The following is a 21,071-nucleotide window of genomic DNA, read 5'->3' on the forward strand; positions in this document are numbered from 1 at the left end:
TTTAAAGTTATATAGGTATACATGAATAAGGTACTCGTAGTTAACCGATATAACCTCATATTTTATTGCTAGTTTTCGACGTAATAATATTTATAGCATGAGTATTTTCTAAATCACCAACAGTGTCCAATATAAAAGATTGTTTTTGTATTTATGCTAGTAGGCATTAGATTAAGTTTGCGTAGGTAAATAATTTTGCATTTGTAGAAATTATTACTTAATACTTTTTTATATTATTTAATATGCTATGATATACCTCGAGTGCAATAATGATTGTGAGTAGACTGTATAGAAAATTTATTGTAAATATATTATTTTGGATTTGCATGCACTTTTTATACTAATTAAACGGATTTTATTTATGTTATTTGAGTAACGGTTTTTATTTATTTATTTATTGTTGAACGTTGTTGAGATGACTTGATGTTATACTTTATATAATATTGTGAGTCTCACACAGCTACGGTGTATTGTACATTTTATTAATCCACACAAATCAGTAATCACACAGGTATATGTATATTTTTCACACGTTTATTTAAGCTTATAATATACTCATCACAAATCGCTTGGGTTTACATATTTTAAACTAGTCTTTTTTTTTGTTTTGTTGGCTACCAAAAGTTCCAACCTTCGCACTGGTAGCTTAATGGTATTTGAAGATTATTAACAAACTAGATTAACGAAATAAGGTAAGACAGTCACGTACCAATTACTGCCCTGTACTATATTATTGTGTATAGTACACACAAACTATTGTATATTATATAACACGGTGTCTAGAAAGTTTGAAAATTATTCAATTTATATGGGAAACACAAAATAATATAAGTATATGTATTGGTGAATAATTAATATGATAAATTAAAATTTAACATGATACGTATATGACTAAAATGTTTACTTAAGAGTTTTATAAAAAAAATAATTAATTCGGTGCAATCATATAAATTTTTCTATTATCTCTACATTTTAAATTTTAATCATAACTACATAAAGTGTGTTTAGTCCACTATCCAAAAGATAATTTAATTTAACTAAAAATGTATTGAATACCTATAAGAACCACTAAGAAAATTCATGTCGCTTAGATCATTGTTTATCGCCATATTTTAATATTGTAATGCTCAAAATTAAATTCAAGAATTTACAAATTTTCTAGATTAAAATCCTGGGATATTGATGGCTCATATTTCATGAATCCGAGAAAATTTACGTCCCAGAATATTTAACTCACTTTATTATTGTTAGTTATACTTGATAATGAAAACGAACGAACCAAGAAAAAAGTCTAGGAAAAATACTATTAGGTATAAATGTTTTTTTGTATTCCTATAATCTTGTTGAGATCGACTCGCTCAGTGTTTTGTCTGTACAATACAACATAATGGTTTAAAATCATGGGATATTGATGGCTGATTAATCCACGTCCCAGGCTTTGCCTAACTGTATTAATGTTGGTTATATTTGATAGTGAAAACTGACGAAGTCTTAATAGGAAAAATACTATTAGGTATAAAGGTTTTTTTATATACCTACCAATAATCTTGTTGAGATCGACTCGCTCAGTGTTTTGTCTGCGTACAATACAACATAATGGTTGTACGCAAACTTCTACTTTCTAATTTAGCCTTCTTGCACTCTTCTATACGCGCGCAGTTAACCGGTACACTTATGCCCATGTTTCCCGTTGAACGCCCGCGTAGGTGTATAATATTATTTAGATAAATTATAAAATACCCGCACCGAAAGCCGACAGAATCGCCCGCACCGAACATCATAATACATTAAAAGCAATATTCAATTATTAGGTACACACTCGTGTACCAAGTACGGTAAACCGTGAAAAAGTGGTTTTTTCTCCCCGAACGACTCAGCGTATACAATTGGATTTATTGTATTTATGACAAGGACGATGAATCATAAAATATGCTTCTCCGAGTACAGAATATAAGATACGAAAACACTTGATACAAAATATACAGCGCCACTTATTTTTTATATTACCAAACTACATAAAAAAAATCACCAAGATAAATATGAAATTATTAAAATTATTTAACAAAAAAACCTTTCTTTCTCTCACATACATTTACAATTAAATACTTAAGCTATCCTACTTTTCCCCAATTTGGAAACTCGCAATCATAATATTAATTTCAAAGATAAACCGAAACACCTGGTAACCACTTACCGTGCAATAAGCCTATTACCGACACTAGGAATTAAGGACAAATTAATATTCCCAATCAGCCAAACAAGAAAACATACCAAATTGTTAATTTATTTGAAGAAAAAAAACATTTCACAAGTGTATTCCTTGACAATATTTACACCAATGTTCCCCTCAAAGGCCAAAGTAAGTCTTACAACTTAAGACTATTCGACTTAAGCAGATGAAACCATTATATACTTGCATTAAACAAAGACCCTAAGGCCTAAATAGAACAGCCCATGACATAGGTAAAATGTCACTTAAACCATTCTAATTGGTTTAATAATTGGGAAATCAAGTTTAATGAAAGTAAGTAGGTCCAAATAAATTTCACCCTTAGTAGATTACTAAAACCCATAGGTATCACAATTAAAAATGGAACTAAACACTTGGAAGCCCATCTACACAGTAAACTTACTTGGGCCTCAACATACCAAAAACAATCTAATACACGTTTACATCTCTTACAACCACTACTCTCTTATTCAATAAATTTAAATATATATAAAGTATAAAACAATCATACCACCCATTTGGTCGAATGGTATTCAAATTTGTGGTCAACACAAGTCTCCCAATATAATACCTACTATACAAGATTTCCAGTACATACTATTTCTTAGAAAAATAACTGGTGCCCCGTGATATATGACCAATATAGTGCACTTCATAAGGATTTGCATATATGTACCAACAGTTAATTAATTAACATCTTGACACCTATACAAAATTCCACTCTAAACTCCACGTCTCCAATCCAACAAAAAGCCCCTTATTATCTCGTACACATCATGTAATTAATCTCTATTTTTAACAATCCACTGAGGATCCTTGAAGGAAAATGGCAAAGCAACGCTCTTGAATAATTAAGCCAAAAAAAAACATATTTAAATAATATGAGGCGCTGTAGATGAACTATTTACTGCATATATACTTCTTAGTTCTTATATACACTATACAAATAATAAGTTTTATACAGTAAAAAAAGTCAAACCTTAAATATGATTTGAAAAAAATGTTTTTTAAAGTCCTCGATCCATATGTATTATGGACGCAAATTATTTACAATATGATTGTATATTATACCATATGGTATTAGTATAATATGTAGAAAATGACACGAGCTGAAAAAGTCACACAAAAACTCTCTCCTTCCTCATCCTTTTCTCTAGATCTCTAGCCCCACCCACTGTAGACATGAAAATCGGCCATCGATGTCCCAGCCGTCGCACTATAGAAACACAATACACTATATGCTTTCCAATATCCTTCGCCCATATAGGTGCAAAGGTAAACGGTACTTATTAGATACCTATTCAACCTAAACCTTAAACTTTCATAGCGTGTGTAACATCCGATTTTCCGTGTGCACGTTTTAGATACGAGCCGTGGTACACCGCTCGCTTCGACGTCGGTCAACGGCGACAACAGTGGCCGCGAACGGAACGTTTCGGCGTCCACGCCGGTAAAGAACGATCGGAGCGCCGGCCGAATCGACATGAGCAGCAACAACATATCGCCGATACGAGACTGCCGGGCGAGCCCGACTGGACGTCTACAAATGAACGACCAGCAGCAACACCGGACACCCGCGATCCAGTCTCCTCCCGGTGACGGACACCGGACACCCGCGGTGCAGCAGCCGTACGTGCGTCCAGCGTCCGGGCGGTCGGCCATGGACCTGTACGCGGCCATTCACGAGTCGAAAAAACGGTTGCTCGGCCAACAACCGGTGGCGACGGCGCAGGCTATCACTACCGCGGTACAAGCGACACAGCTTCGGACGCAACCGCAGGCCGCCGCAGTGGTGCGGCGACCGCCGGAACGTCAGTCGGACCGATACCGGCCGCGCGGCGACGACCGGTCGGCCGCACGGTACGATTTCAAGCGGCTCTTGTTGCAGACCAACATGGCGGGCGGTAGGCGCGCGCAGCAATCGGCCGTGGTCCGGCTCCAGCAACCGCCGCCGCCGACGAGGGCCGGCCCCGCTCCGGTGCCGCAGCTGCTGTCGGCCGGTGCAGGCCACTTCAGGCGAACGCCGTCCGGCTCATCGTTCCGCAAATCGAATGTGCTCACTTCGACCATACAGGAAGACTGTCGTGAAGACGAGGATTGTCACGGGACCTCGATCGTCCCTAGGTCCGCGGCGCTCGTCAGTCGCACGCTCAAAGGCCTGCAGGCTACCGTCGCGCCAACGTGTTCCGCTCTGGAAACGTCCCTTTGACCGGTCTTTGGCGACGTAATTACTTTACTGCACATCTGTCTGACGCTAACGCTTGTATATTACACAGCAGTAATATTGTAATTCTTTTGAATGGTCTGCAGCAGTTATATAATATTGTGGTATCTTTTTACGGCCTTCTGCAGAGGAAGTCACCTAGCTATGAGACAATAAGAAGACGACTTTACGCGTGTAATTATACCTAAACGGTCTGTCACGTGATTTACCGACCAGGGCCAAAATTTTATTTTCGTTTGCGAATAACGCTTTCTGTACTTTTTTATATCTTTTATGTTAATTTGTAAATATAAACATAAATTAAATCACACGTAGGTATAATTTAGTATTATTTAATCTACCTATGCTATATAAAGGACCGTTGTATTTTATTTAGATACTGTATATATATTATTGTATAAGTACCTACACAACATAAGTAGTTTATAACATTGCGTATTATTGTATTAATGTATTATATTCGTATGCGTCTAGTCTTTACAAATCTACGAGTTCGAGTTCGACTCGAAATAACGGCGATTTGATATTATTTAATTTTTATTAATGTTGGTAATATTATTTATTTATTTATTTCATTTTTTTTATGTATAAACAAAAAATGTATTCATATTTACAAATGTCGCAGAGATAACGTTCACTGTACCCACTCATTCATTATTTTACAGTGTAACTAAATTATTTTAAGATTAACTACAGACGTCAGACGTTATTGTCTAGGTACGCAAAATAGCCAAACACTTAATATAATCACGTACATAATAAAATAAACTTCCTACTTCCTAGGTATAAATTATTATAATCGACTCGAATATTTAGTAAACTCATCTGCGGAACAAATTATAATTATTAATATATTATTTTATGTACTTAAACGACTTTGTTTGTTTTTTTGATTTTATAAACCTGACCTAGTCTTAAGACTTAAGAATAATTAATATTCGTGATCAAATTTACATGGTTGCTCACGGGGTTATAATATATACTATATCTACAAAATACGGATACATTGTACCTATATGCAGTTTAATGTTTATTATATGTTTAATTTATTCAGAGTTAAGAGAATACCTAATGAATGAAAATATAAAAGAAAAATGCGAAAATTTTTTAGTTACTTACTGCAATACTGCAGACTTTTGAAGCTTCGAAATGTTATTACTCATTTGTTATTTGTTTGCAAATATATGATAATTATAAAAAATCGATTTTGAATTGTTTTATTATCAAATGGATAATAGGATAAATGTATAGTACAGTAGTACGAGTCCCTGCCTACCTGCATAGATATATTTCAATATTAAATACATTTTGATCATTTGAAATCGGAAATATCATATATAAACCCAATAGCTAGGTACCTATAAATAAATAAAAATTAATCCTCAAAACAGTTATTAAAAATCAATAAATGTACTATTTTAATAAGTAATCAAATTAACTACCTGTGTAACATTCTAACAACTACTAAATGAAAACTACACACTTCGAGAAATATTATTTAATAAAACTTAAGTTAAATATATTTTTTTAAGTATCTAAGTAAATATTGATTACGTTCCTTAACCTTTTTTAAATCAATTATTTCACCATTATTGGATACCTACATGAATTTATCAACTCATGTCATCGTGTTTCAATAGTTTATTGATAATGTAAATATCTTCGAATTTTCATCATCAACGATATTGGTAGGACGGTTATGAATTTATGATAGGCTTTAGATATTTACCACCAACATTTATACCTACCTTGGACTAACTCGTTCTTCTTCTTCACTGGTCGCCATCACTACATCCCTCCATCTCTCTCGGTCTTGAACAATTTCCTTCCATTCATGCCCCCCAGGCCCCAAAGCCTTAAGATCGTCTGCTACTACGTCCTATCGTCTAACACAATGATGTGCAACAATGTAGCAGTGGACAACTAGAAATATGAATGGTCTTAAGTGATTTTAAGTTTATATGCATCAAAGCTGTTGCTGTCAAGCTGTCATCATAATAATATACCTAGTCTAGTAGCCAGTAGGTATATGTATAGGTAAATATTGGAACAGTAAGTAGGTCCTACTTTACTATAGGCATTAACGAACCAAGGAACAATTGAATATTAATCTCGCCGTTTGTGAGGTTTTATACTTATGAAGGTTGAGTTATGTTAGTTTCATTAAATACATAATAGGTTTACACGTATATATTTTTAACAGAAATAGCGGTTTCTTATGTACTGCAAGACTGTGAATGCCCTGTAAAACCCTCGAAAAAGAACAAATGTTTGGCCCCGATAAATCTATATTGTAAAAAAAATAAAGTCCCTATAATTTGTATATATAATATATATATTTTTTTTTATCTATTTTTAATACAATAATTTTATAGAGCGTCAAATATCGTGTACTAGACAAAATAAGATTTACTGTCTACTGAGTACTGATATATGATTAATACCTATATACACCATATTATTACCATGTACCTATATTGTTTGTTATAACCGTAGTTCGGCACCTCGATTGCGCTATAATAAAGAATAAAGACTGAAGACTATCGTGGGGTAAAAAACACTATATTTTAATATACGATAATAGTCTAACATATATTATAAATTCTCCTCTTACCAACAAGGCAACAACTACTAATCGAAAATGATTATTTATTATATCTTCAGACACGATTTATTTTATACAAAACAAAATTATATATATATTTATTTAATAATATTGTGCATAATATTTTTTTCATAGTAATGTGAAGCTTATTGTTTATTCATAATTGTTGATTATTTATTATTTTTAAAGTATCTGTAGTATGGCACAATACTACCTGCCATAATTTATTTTAACAATGACTATGGAGGGACTAACAGCTAGGGACTAGAGGTGGGTCGAACTCAAAAATATGGTCTTGAACCGAACCTTTTAATAGTGTGTCGAACCGAACTTTTTAATCGTAATTAATAGAATATGTAATATGTTGAACCAAACAATTATTCAGTGTGATGTCGAAATCGAAATCGAAATTGTTCAACATCGAACTGAATCTGTACCAAACATATTGGTTAATGACGAACTGAATTTGAACCGACCTTTTGAGTTAAATTACGAATCAACCTTTGAATTTTGCCAAAATTTGTTGGTAAACTTACCTATATTTAAATATATAATATATATAATATTATATTATATTATGAATATATATATTTTTTTAGGGGTTTTAAAAAACTCATGGGGGGTTGTGACCTGATAACCCCCCCTTGGCTACGCCCCTGATAAGAGTAGTTTTGTTAAATTGTTTCTTTTTATCTTTTGAATTTTTTTAGTTTAAATAAATTATAAATGAAAAACATTGCATTTTATTGTATTAATTTTTAGTTTGAGAAATGAACTTTAATATTATTAGTAATACCACGTATATACAATAAGTTTTTAAAGTAATATCACGTATCTGTTCTAAATATAGTATCTATCACTTTTTTGTTGATTTTTAATTATGATTTTCGAGTAAAACATAAAAAAAGCTTTAAACATAACCTGCAAGAATAGACATCTTGTGGAATAATAGATAATTAGTTTTAAGTCTCTCCTGAAAAATATTAAAAATGTAGATACGAGGTATTGTCACTAAGGTAACGATAGGTACCTACCTATATAAAAACATACACATTTTACATATTTTATAATTATTTTTACATAATTTTTCATAAAAATTTAATATTTAATTTTTAGACACGTAGACATTATACATAGTGGCCTATTATTACTTACGCGCGCTAGTACGCCACCTACTGGCTACTGATAATTTTAAGTGCAAACCGGTGCGAACATTAAACTCGTGTTATTGTTTTGTAACGCCATTCGTTAAAAAGTATCTTTGAATAATTTAATTATGTACCTATAATCTATATATTATATTATATTTAAATGTGTCAATGTGTTAAATCGCGAATAAAATATACACGATTTCTAAACGTTTATAATAATATGATTATTTCGTTTATGGAGATCGTGCATCATTAGTTTATCTATATTGTATATTATTATGTATATACTTCAACGGGTGAAACTTTTCATTGGCGCTTTTAGGGTACGTTTTTCTAGTAGTTAAGTAATTTTAGTACCTGAAGGAAAGACGTCAAATATAGTTTATAAAGAATTTCTTAGTCAAAACTTATTATCAAGAAAATTTCAAAAATATAATTAATGTGTTAAAATCAAAGTTAAGTTTTAATTCCTTTTAAAGAACAGTACCTACATCATTACAGTAGGTAGGTACTACACAGAGTATTAAATTATAACGATATCACGATATTTTAAGCATACAAATAGGGTGAGCAATGAGCATGTAAACCGAGATGTAAACAATTACCCTATAGAATATATTATATAAAAGTGCAATTCATCATGGTTTTTTTACTTTCTTGGTTTTTAATCAAGTAAGTATGGTACTTGAAATGAAAAAAGTCTGAATTTTGAAAACTTCAAGAATTTGTGTTAAACAGGAAAATAATAAATATGTAACCCAGTAATGATAAGTAGGTGGGTAATTCAGCTAGCTATAATATAAAATATTAATGAGAGGGATTTGATATCACACTCAAGCGGTATTACCACTTGAATTCATAAAAACGTCGGCGTGAACAGTCGCAAAATATCTATTTTTTAACTTTTCTTCTAAACTATGATAGCTAGAAAGTTGGTTGATAACTCATTAAAAAAAAGATTATCAAGCAGATACTAAATGTGGATTTAAAATTTTTTAAAAAAAAGTTATTTAATTTTTCAAAGATAAAAAAAAAGAGTTGAATTTTCGGTAGATTTCCGAAACTGGAGAACGGATTTTGTTGTTTGGGGTCTTTTTAGATTCACATTGGCTATGAGAAGTGAAGTGAAGATTTTCAGAACTTTATCTCCAATCGTTAGTTTATAAAATATAAACAGCGTATATTCAAATAGGATTTAGCCATTTAGGTGACACAAATGTTATTACCTGCAGTTATATATTAAACTTTACAAACAGCTTTTATATATATACATTATATATATATTATCTATATCTATATCTCTATCTTATATAATATCTATACCTATGTGCTTGACCGTAATAGCGGAGTTCCGCAAGTAATGCACGAAGATCTCCATGGCCATGAAGATGTGGCCTACACGGATGCGACCAAATAATATAACCTCATCCCTTCAAGTCATCGTGACGTCGTATTAAATACACTTAACACACTTAACTACACTTTTTGAAAATATTATTTAAGTTTTATTAAACTATAACATAACAATGATCATACTACTTTGTGAGCTTGCTCGACTTCGTAATAAATGTAAAATAATTTAAAAAAACTTTTTTTATTGGAAAAAGCCATTATTATGTAGCCAAATAATAATTTACTATAAGAAGTAAAATGTTATGTATACAAAAAAAAGACCACCCATAGGTAAGTATAAAACGGGTACATAATATTACAAATTAAAACGTCCGAAATCCTCGTTAAAATATTTTAATATAATATTATAATATCAATATAACTACAATACGATGGTATTCGGTAATATAAAAACGCCCGAAATCCTATTACTCCTACATAATAATGCTGGCCAATACTATGAAGGTATGAACATACTCGCTGGCTAATAACAAACATCTGGGTGTTTTTCGATTGCAATTATTCTGTGTTTCACTTGTCTACACGTCGTATTCGCACAAAGTTTAAACTTAAAAATGACTCCAATCAACCAATTTATTTTCAACGTCGAAGAGCAAATCAACGAAGTAGTACAAAACGTATTCGGCGATTTTATCGCATCAGGTAATGGTCGAACTCCGATGAAAACGACCTTCGTGACCAGCGGGAAGCTGAAATCGACAACGTCGTCGAAGAAGTAGTCGAATCATATTGGTTGTTCGCGGTGATGCGTCGTCGATAGTGGCGACGCGCCGTCAGTAGGGTCGCAGCCAGCCAAATCCACTGCAACTTCTGAGGACGGACCGCTGGATGACGCGGTGCAGGACGTGGACGAAGAGGACATGCCGGCTAAGGGAGCTGAAGTACTCAACATTTTCGATGAATTAGTTGGCTGGCTTGATCCGGCAGCAACGCGATCCGTACAACGCGCTCCACTCCGTCGGAACCCATTTTCGGCAGCGTGGTGATGCGTCAAACTCGTTATCCGCGGATTGTGCCGAGGCGAAAGCATCTACTGCCACTCCCGAAGTTCAAATAATCCTTAGCCGAAGACATCGGACTGGATTACAACAGCGACGTAAAGCCGTAAAGGTATCGGATGATACGTGGAAGAGCACGGACGGTACCCGGCGTACCTATGTCATCCAAGCACGTTCTCCGAACACCCGCGGCGCGACGAGTTCGCGGACGTAGCGCGATCGGCCGCCGATGACGCGCAGGACCTTCTGGCTGCGGTTCGGTCGCGCCGACCGACGGACGGTGGCGACGACACGGCGGTTATCTAGCGGTACTGACGCGGGCAACGATTCCAACGACAATGGCGCGACGGCCCCGGCGAAGAATTTGGCTCGGGGTGAGTGGTCTAGAGACAATGTGATAGGGACAGGGATGACTCAGCGGCGCCGCACCCACGGAAACACTCAAACGTATCAAGGTCTGGCAGCGGTCATTGGACGAATACGTGGTCGAAGGGATACCGCCAGGGCTAAAACTACAGAGAGTTCCGAACCGCGATGCGGTCAGCTGACTATTGCCTTTTCGCCGATCATGGTCGTCATCACGCGGCCTCGACACTCGATCGCCAGCGAGAACGATACAGAGGTGACCAGTGACACTACAAATTCATACTGCACCTAATTCGCCATAATATCCTATCCACCCCTACTGGTTACCGTGTCTCCTTCCGATGTGTGTTTTTTGACATTTTATGTCTTTGCTTTGGCACATAGAATCGAAAAACGTTACGTTACGTTACTAACGATAACTAAGTGCGACTGCACCGACGCTCGATGTGTTTGACACTTCAACCATTTGAGCATATAGCGAATTTCGCGAAAGTCGGACGTGGACGGAACGCCGCGCTCCTCCACAAGCACACGCACACCCACACACACTTATATATCTTTTTGATTTTTCAATGTAAATTGTACCTATACCAATAGCAGTTGAGTCTTTGATTTTTTTTTTATCAATTACCATATAAATATTACCTAGGTATGTGCTACTTATGATAGCAAGGACAACAAAGACATAAAATGTTGTACTTCATTGCAGACTCGTATGCAATATGATTTAATTTTCAATTTGTTTTCACTTTTTATTGTAGGTACAAACATAATATTTCATTTAATTTTTATTCAATTTTTGAATTTGACCCTACACGTATTCGTATTTAAAAACCATGTACTTACCTATGTTTATAATACCTACTTTGCAGCGCTTTTTTCTGCAACGCCTAACATTTTTCTGAATTTTCCAAAACTTTTTGTTTTTGTATTTTAACCTGTACGTATTTAAATATAATTTACCTACTTATAAAATGTTTATAATAGCCACTTTCCGCTTATTTTTTTCAGTAACATATTTTTATTTTTTCAACATTTTTAGTTCACCATTTTGTATTTGAATAATCTATTCAAAATAATTATGTATTTATAAAATGTATTAAAATGTTTAACTGAGCCACTTGGTATTGCTTTATTTGTATTATCAAATTTAATTTTTGTGATCTTCGTTGAACCACTTAAACCCTTAGAGTGTCTTAACTCAAGACCCCTCCCCTCTTTTATAAACATACATGCACCGATACCATATTTTCTATATTTATTGACTTATACTAAGTGATAATATTATCCTAACCTAAACAAATCTTGTAACAGGTATAATCAGTATAGGTACTATTTATTATAGTCGGGAATCAATTTATTGTCCCCATGTGAGTTTTGACAGTACCTACGAAAGTAAATTATAACCTATTAAAATATTATAGGCTTAAACGCAGAGGTTAAAACACTCAAAAATATACGGGGGCGGGGGGCTTAAGCAACCAACACATTTTTGAGGAAGCAAAGCCGTGACGTGAGGACTGAGGAGTATTGCTCTTCACACTCTAAGTATATTTATACTCCTCCTTATATCCGTTACATAGGATATATCTAACTAAAGATTTTTTTTTTTTAGAATTGATTTTATTTGATTAATTACGATCTATACAGTATGTACGATAAGTAAAATTATTAATTTACAACAGTTGACAATGACTATTCACATGAGGAGGGAAATCACACATTTGCGACACCTCTTACATTTATAAGTTTTAACTTAAGTTATCAAATCTCGGCACCATTTTCTCTTGAACATGTTATTACAAGGTATTATTTATATAATAATGATACGGTTAACAGAAAATAATAATGATGTTATTGTGGAATGAATTAAAGATTTAAATCAATATTGTAAAGGGCTGTGAATTTGTAGGAAAATGCATTATTTTTAGCCTATGTAAGAAATAACTTATTATATAGGTTAGAATTGTAGGTAACAAGCAAAATCAATTTTAAATCTTTTTAGAATTTTAGTTCTTTTTTTTACCATTTATTGGTCAATTTTTCATTCTGTATTACCTTTTTTGATATTTTTCCAAATCCCATTTATTAAAAACTTTTTATTCATATTTCATGAATTATTTTTAGATTCTGAGTGAAACGATGAATGTATTGATTTTACAATGATGTGTGTTTTTTTTTTTATTTTTTTTTTTATTTTTTTTTTTTTTTTTTTTTTATTTTTGTGTCTGTGTACACGATAAGTAGTCGAAATAATGCTTCGATTTTCGACTTCAGTATCTTGTTCGATGGGAAAGTGAATATCGTTGGTGCATTGGGGAGGTCAAAATTTTAATTTCCCAGTAGTTTTCAAAAGCGATGTGAAAAACAAAAGAAAAATTAAGGAAAAACGGGAATTTTTACGCAAAATCGATTTTTAACAAAATCGATTTTGGTTATTGGTGTAACTCTAAAACAAATGACCGTAGATGCATGAAATTTTCACTGGTTGTTTATATTTGCATTTTCTATACACAATACAATTTTGAAAATAATTTGACTTTTTTTGAACTGTTTACGGACATTGTCAGTTTTCAGTTTTTTTAAATTTTTTTTCTATAAATATCAATAAAATTTTATTTGTTGGGTAAAAAAGCTTGAAAATTTAATAGAAGGCTCCTAGGTTATTGTTTCAAAGGCAGATGAAAAAAATTAAAAATCCTTAGTCACAGTTTTTTTTTTATACACGTTTAAAGTTCAAATCTTGAAAAAATACGGAAAAATCACGAAAATTTGCAAATTATTTTGAGTTAGAAATTCATAAAAAATTTTCTTTTTAAATCTAAGATTTTAAAATCTAATACAAGATTCCTCATAAGTTTGTCTAACTTTATCAAAAAAAAAATTTCTACAAGAAAGTCAAATTAAATTTTTATGAGCGTTTTAAATTCATATTTTTACAACATTAGATATTCACTCGATTTCTCATGTACCGATTTCCTTATTTTCTTGTAATTCAAAAACGAATAACTGTAGATACATGAAAATTTCACTGAATGTTTATATTAGCATTTCCTATACACCATACAATTTTGAAAATATTTTGACACTTTTTGAGCTGTTTACGGGCATTTTCAGTTTTCAATTTTTTTAGTTTTTTTTTCTATAAATATCAATAAAGTTTTATCTGTTGGGCCAAAAAGTGTAAAAATTTAATACAAGACTCCTGATATATTTTTACAATAGCAGTTGAAAAATATTGAAAATACATAGGCACAGTTTTTTTTTATAAGCATTTAAAGATCAAATTTGGACAGAATTTATCAAATTTATAATTTAATAATTATTTTGTAGTTAAAAATTTATAAAATGTTCAACTTTTATAGCTAAGGATTGAAAATTGAAAACAAGGCTCCACGTAAATAGGTTATTTATAAATTACTTTATTCACAATAATATCATCAAATATACTTGGTAATATCATAGGCTGACTGACCGTTTTCGCTCAGAATCGTTTTTCTTATACAATGATATTATATCATTGAATTCAAATTTAACACCATCCATTACAGTGACCCACTTGTAACCTACTGTACAGCAGAGCGACATCCACTTATCCACCTTTTTAATTTTTGTCATACAATGTTTTTTTTTTTTTTTCATTTATAAATACGCCTCAACTACCGAGGTTATTGGCGTTTCAAAATTCATACATTTTTGTTAATTGTTAAAAATATAGTTTTTTTTTTTTCTTAATAAAGCTTGACGTATAGGTACGTTTTATATTTTGAATTAATTTTTCAGGAAATATGTACCTATAGTGCATTTGAAACTGAATTTATTGAGATTTAAAATGCATAATTCTTAGGTTTATCACTGCATTAAATGCACAGCCATAATCATTAAAATTTATGCAAATCAATTTATGTGTTTTTAAGTTATAATATAATATATAATAATATTTATAATATAATATATAATATAGGTAGTCATCATGGTCTTAAGGGCAAAAAAAAATTTTGTATCAGGTATAGAAAATTTAGTAAAATAAAACAAAATACATATTACATTTGGTTCTCAAAAATATTTAGTTAAACATTTTGTTAATTGGAAATTCGTCATAATATGGAAGTTTTACTGTAATAATACTAGAAATATGAAATTACAGTGAACACTTACTAAGAAATAAGGACATCTATATCTCTTTCTATATGGATAATTGATATGTCCGATAGTTTATTTTGACCCATGATAGTAGCATGTGTTCAAGGTTTTTAATTATTATTTAAGATTATCATGAGATTCAGGGTACAAGCATTAAAATGCAGGGTGCTAAGCACCTCTGAGATTTACATAATTATTTTTGGTGGTTCCATTTAATTTAAATACTTTTTGTTAATTTTGAGATAGTTAGATCAAGAAAATGCAACAAAATAGTAAAAAGTGAATTTAACATTTTTTTTTAAAATTATAAAATACTAAAAACTAATATAGCCATGTAGGTACCAGTATTGCAATTACAAATAATTTATAATTAATACGAAACATTATAAAAAATTTAATATAATTGGTACTAAAACAAATGTACATTAAGAAATAATATTTTACTCAAACAGTCATATAGATAGGTGATAATCAAACCAGGAACATCCAAGTTGAAGATGTCTACTTGACTACTATTGTAGTCTATAATCTACACATAATACATATTTTAGTATGAATACAGTTCTTAATTAATATTGAATACCTACTTAACATTTTATTATGTAGGTATTGATGAAAATATACATTATTTAAAATATAATGATAGTCTTGTTATGCGAACCAACAAGTTTGGGTACCTGAAATAAAATAAATTGTTCATTGCCATTAATTTGAATTATTGATTGTGACCTACCTACTTATTAATTGACTAACCTCATGCATGATGAGTATACCCACAAAGACATCTTAAACAGATCAAGCCTAGAGATCTACTACTGAAAACTAAATTGAATATTAATCTACAACACAACTGAGTTCTTTCCCAATTCTATTATTCCAGTAATTTATTTACAGTTTACATGTGGTCAAAATTACTAATTGTACATATTATTACATATTACATATTACATTTTAATGATAAAAAATATATAATTAGACCAAAACCTTTCGTAGGACTTTTTGATTTTTTTTTTTAAGACTCATATTTTAAATCTGATTAGGTCATATAGGAACGGTAGAATTTGTTTAATTGGGGCACCGCATAAAGAGGACAACTGTTTAATCGGAACGAATTAGCAAATGTATTTGGTTTATAGGGACAGTCGGATAATGGGGACAAATGGACCACCGCACTCTTTGTGTCCCAATTAAACAGATTCATAGTATTTATATTTATAAATATGGAAATCTATTTTTTGGTAAGTATTCAATAATATTTAATTAAGTATATGTTGACCTAAATGAATAAGTTCTTCATTGAAAAGATATTAGAGAACAATTTAAAATGAGTCCTTATAAATATTTTTCTTTATAATCTTTAGATCTTTCCATATTTTAATATATTTTACTCATTCTAAATTATAATGCACATTCTTTGTTTTGAAGCGCACAATAATTAGTAAAGTGTGAGATTTGTTTTTAAAATAATATTTATTTATAGGTAGATATAACATAAGTTTAAAATTATAATATTTATGATAAGGGAAAACTAAACACTGAAAGAATTGATTTAAGGTATTAGAAATAATTGCTAAATAATAACAACACCAGACATTTGTATTATTTATACTAGGTGTGTAATACAATATTTTATTCATGACATATATATATATATAAGAACAGTTTGGTATATAATTCATAAGATTTAGTATCGGTTTTGTTGAGAATGAACCAACGCTTACTTATTTAATTATTGAGCTTGGACATTAGGAGGTGGATTGCTCATCATAGGCGGTCTCATATTGGGTGGCATCGGGGGCATCATTGGTGGCGGTGCACCCATCGGCATCTGTCCCATAGGTGGTCGCATCATTGGCGGCATGGACATCATTGGCGGTGCGCCCATGGGCATCTGTCCTGGCGGCATGATCGAACCTGGTGGCATAGACATTTGTGGTGCCGATTGGCCCATGTTTGGTGGCGGTATACACACTCCCTTCATGCCGATCTTGCCAGCTTTGTATGCAGCCGTTGTGGCATCAATCAGGTTCTGTGCCTGTTCCTCCATCCACTTCTGATAGTAAAATTTGACGTTATCCTTGTGCTTGCGGCCCTGGCAGTGAGTCTTCCTCACCGACGGCGAATCGTGCGTCAGGTACGTATCGCAATAATCACAATAGTATTTCGGCATGGCTGTGCGGTGCGGTACGCCACTAACAAAAACAGAACAATGCTATTGCGGTTGTTTTCGTTAATCGTTACTATATACGACCGTACGATTTTATAGTAAACAGAACTAATAAGCAATTGAAAACAAAAAAGAACAATAATATGTCAATATTACGTATTTTTGTTTATCGCTTTTATCCGTGGAGTGTGGACCGCGTCGCCGATGATAACTATCACGTTTTCCACTATGGCCAACTGGCGGAACAACGTGAACCGAGTCAGAATAATAAGACCATACGTTTTTTTAATTTATTGACTACTGATATTAAATTATTCTGTAATAGATATACAATATTAAAAATAATATATTATTTTATAAGTATGTTTTTAATGTGTTGATAAATGTTCGATGTCGTGATTAAAATAGGTAGTAATATTATTATGATCTTAAATTATGATTTTGATAGGTACTCTATGTTACTAACACTGACCAAACCGATAACATAACACAGATAATGCGGCTTTTTAATTTATTTTTATCAATAATTATTATTTTGTTTCCCCATTCTATTCGGGCATTCTACAAGATAACTTTGAAAAATAGTGTAACTAATAACTATTTACTATTTAGTATTTAGTATTTACTAAATACAAATTCGGTTTCATTTCACAGTTTCACACGTTATTAATAATTATTTCAATCAACAGTCAACACTCATTATTTAATAATATTTATCTTGACTATTGACTGCAATTATTTTCAAATAACCTGAAATCATGTTCGTTTGTAAACTAAATCCGATGCGTTTCACAACTATTGCAAAGGTAATATTTGGTAGTACAATATGATATCTTATCATTTTTACGTTTATTCAAACAATTTCAATTGTAATTTAACCATAAAATATTTAGTTTTTGTATATTATATTGATTATTGATATAACTTACGACTACCTACTTCATGATTTTGTTTTTATTTACAGCATCAAAGACTCTTATCGAGAGAACCATCTATCCTGTCATCAATTGCATTGGCGAGGTTTAAAAGTAGTAATCCATTCAACACTGGAATTCTATTTGTTCCACAACAAGAGGCTAGACTACATATTAATATAATAATAGTTTTAACATCCATAAATATACAACTATCATTTTTTTTTATTAACCTATTCATAGTAAGGTTACCATAATATTTAATATTTTCATCAAGGAAAACTAAGAATATAAAAATAAAATTGTGTTTATGAAGTATCGAGAATAATTGTTTTCTAGTAATTGGTCTGGGTTCTGCTCTTCTATTTTTTATCAAATCTATTTTATAAACGACTTAGGTAAAAACCTACCTGACATTAATACTAAGATGAATTTAGCATACATATAATTAGTTATAATATTCTGAACGGTTGAACTATATTTGAACACATATGTTCTTAAACCAACAAATTAGGATCTTGTAAGAACATTTTAATAGTTTAAAACCAATGATAATTTATTTTCCGGAACAAGTAGCAACTGTAACTTATACTAATTAGATATATTTTATAAGTATGTATATTTTAAAGTATCAAGTAGGTAGGTACCCCTTTATAATTTTATTCTCAAACTTTTTTGTGTAATATTTAATATAATAATATAATACTTTGTTATAGGCATGGATTGTTGAAAGAATGGGTAAATTTAATCGAATTTTAGAGCCAGGTTTAAACTTTTTGATACCTTTCTTAGATCGCATTGGTTATGTTCAGAGTTTAAAGGAATTAGCCATTGATATTCCCAAACAAACTGCTGTAACTTTAGGTCAGAATAAAGTTTAATCTTATAATTTATTTAAAAATATTTATTTTATATTTTATATTTCAGATAATGTAACACTTAATATTGATGGTGTATTATATTTAAGAGTCAATGATCCTTATTTAGCAAGTTATGGAGTTGAAGATCCAGAGTTTGCAATTACTCAATTGGCTCAAACCACAATGAGGTAACAAAATTGATAAATCTCAATTGAATCAGTTTATTATATCATATTAATGAAAATTATATTAGACTTGATCTAGTTTATCGTAAGATAACAACCCGTAACAGTTTTTTTCAAATAAAATGTGTTTGTAGTAAAAAATAGAAAACAAACTAAAATATTTGGTTATTTGACCATGTTTAAAATGTAATATACCAGCACAAGTCTATTTAAATGTTTTTTATTGTTATTTTTAAATTTTACACTATTATTTATTAAAGCTAATATTTTTATGTAATAGGTCAGAATTAGGAAAAATATCTTTAGACAAAGTTTTTCGAGAACGAGAAAATTTAAACTTTGCAATTGTTGAAAGCCTTAATAAAGCAAGTGCATCATGGGGACTAGTATGTTTCCGTTATGAAATTCGTAAGATTTTTGTTCTCAATCTTATTTATTTTTATTTTTTTATAATTATATGTAAATTATTGTTTTTATTTAATTTAGGTGATATAAAGCTTCCTAATAGAGTACAAGAAGCTATGCAGATGCAAGTGGAAGCTGAGAGGAAAAAACGTGCAGCTATTCTAGATTCTGAAGGTATTCGTGAAGCTGACATAAATGTAGCTGAGGGAAAAAGACAATCAACAATTTTAGCTTCAGGTAACTTATTGAAATTTGTAGGTTCTTAGAGGGTATTAAATTTTTTTTTAAAACATTAACTGTAGAGGCTGACCAACAAGAGCAAATTAATAGAGCGCAGGGAGAAGCCAATGCTTTATTAGCAGTAGCTGAAGCGAAAGCCAAAGGAATACGATTGATAGCTGATGCTCTTAAACAAACAGTTAAGTTTAAGTACTCCTAATCTTTTTTTTAAACACTTTAATAATAAATTACATATTATGAGTAAAATAATATTTACAATCAATACTAATTAAGATGAAAAAAAAAATTACTATCTAAAAATCATTAAACAGTAGGCTGTTATTTTCTGTAGATTCTAAAAAATTTTTTTTCATTTTAGGATGGTTATAATGCTGCATCTCTTAAAGTAGCTGAATCATACGTAGAAGCTTTTGGAAAATTAGCTAAATCTACAAATACAGTTATTATCCCTAGTAACACTTCAGATGTTTCATCAATGGTGACACAGGTAAATTATGTTTACTATATTTGAATAATTACATGATTGTCAAAAATAGTTTAATTAGAACAAAGTGTTATTTTATATAATATAGGCCATGTCCATTTACAAAACGCTGACAAGTAAATCTAAACAGTCGAGAAGATTGAGCGAGGAAGACAAATAATCCATTGTCAATGAACTGAATGCACGTTAAATTAAAATATAATTTTATTTCATCATATGAAAATTGAGAGGTTAAAACGGTGGTTACTAAAACTCATTATTTTTAAGTTTTTATTAATTATTAAACCTCATTAACTATATATTATAAACATGTGTTTTTTACAAAAATATTTTTAAATCTTATTTCATTAATTTAAAAACTGTAAAAGGTCATAAGAGCTACAGTTTCATTTTCATGGTATCTATGAATCTAGATGAAATAATGAAATAATAAACTGCAGTGTAACTTCTACCTACGTGTATTATAATACAGAACTTGTTGAAACCTTTCATTTTTGGGATTTTTTTTTTTATATTATCTTATGGATCTTTTTTAGTGTTCAAAAATATAATTATTTGATAAGTATTTACCTATATATGCTATTTAATATATATATATTTATTGTTATTGATTGAATGGGCTATAGTTATACCACCAATATAGTAAATTGGTATTAAGTAAGAAGTGTTTTTTGATTAACTGCCTT

The 21,071-nt window shown here is 31.2% G+C and overlaps 3 protein-coding genes across 4 annotated transcripts in view; 2 read left to right on the forward strand and 1 right to left on the reverse strand.

The window, feature by feature from the left end:
- Nucleotides 1-5,326, forward strand: part of LOC132943899 (uncharacterized) — a 43,985-nt gene extending 38,659 nt beyond the window's left edge. Inside the window, exon 8 of the mRNA XM_061013042.1 lies at nucleotides 3,595-5,326. Within this exon, the coding sequence (XP_060869025.1) occupies nucleotides 3,595-4,439 (845 nt within the window). The 3' untranslated portion in view covers nucleotides 4,440-5,326. The remainder of the gene's footprint in view (nucleotides 1-3,594) is intronic.
- A 10,185-nt stretch (nucleotides 5,327-15,511) lies between these two features.
- LOC132942928 (U1 small nuclear ribonucleoprotein C) lies at nucleotides 15,512-17,499 on the reverse strand. Of its 2 annotated transcripts, XR_009664318.1 has the most exons (3): nucleotides 16,852-17,499; nucleotides 15,718-15,807; nucleotides 15,512-15,659 (listed from the first exon to the last, which is right to left on the reverse strand). XR_009664318.1 is itself a non-coding variant. In XM_061011644.1 (2 exons), the coding sequence occupies exon 1, from the start codon at nucleotides 17,298-17,300 to the stop codon at nucleotides 16,860-16,862; it is 441 nt and encodes a 146-aa protein (XP_060867627.1). In that variant the 5' UTR covers nucleotides 17,301-17,499; the 3' UTR covers nucleotides 15,512-15,807; nucleotides 16,852-16,859. The 2 variants fall into 2 exon arrangements, 1 of the variants encoding a protein (XP_060867627.1); XM_061011644.1 differs by having other exon boundaries at nucleotides 15,512-15,807.
- Nucleotides 17,500-17,830: 331 nt separating this feature from the next.
- LOC132942927 (stomatin-like protein 2, mitochondrial) lies at nucleotides 17,831-21,049 on the forward strand. The gene is made up of 9 exons (XM_061011643.1): nucleotides 17,831-18,103; nucleotides 18,262-18,372; nucleotides 18,928-19,075; nucleotides 19,139-19,259; nucleotides 19,537-19,664; nucleotides 19,743-19,898; nucleotides 19,964-20,079; nucleotides 20,260-20,388; nucleotides 20,474-21,049. The coding sequence occupies exons 1-9, from the start codon at nucleotides 18,056-18,058 to the stop codon at nucleotides 20,543-20,545; spliced, it is 1,029 nt and encodes a 342-aa protein (XP_060867626.1). The 5' UTR covers nucleotides 17,831-18,055; the 3' UTR covers nucleotides 20,546-21,049.
- The last annotated feature ends 22 nt before the right edge of the window (nucleotides 21,050-21,071 follow it).

The sequence above is a fragment of the Metopolophium dirhodum genome, chromosome 4 (genome assembly GCF_019925205.1).
Source record: "Metopolophium dirhodum isolate CAU chromosome 4, ASM1992520v1, whole genome shotgun sequence".
NCBI lineage: Eukaryota > Metazoa > Arthropoda > Insecta > Hemiptera > Aphididae > Metopolophium > Metopolophium dirhodum.

Bases quoted from the DNA above. Each gene is read 5' to 3' on its own strand.
- LOC132942928 (XM_061011644.1), bottom strand. From the start codon at position 17,300: ATGCCGAAATACTATTGTGATTATTGCGATACGTACCTGACGCACGAT.
- LOC132942927 (XM_061011643.1), top strand. From the start codon at position 18,056: ATGTTCGTTTGTAAACTAAATCCGATGCGTTTCACAACTATTGCAAAG. The intron at 18,373-18,927 runs GCTAGACTACAT...ACTTTGTTATAG, and splicing joins TATTTGTTCCACAACAAGAG to GCATGGATTGTTGAAAGAAT. The intron at 19,665-19,742 runs GTAAGATTTTTG...TATTTAATTTAG, and splicing joins ATGTTTCCGTTATGAAATTC to GTGATATAAAGCTTCCTAAT.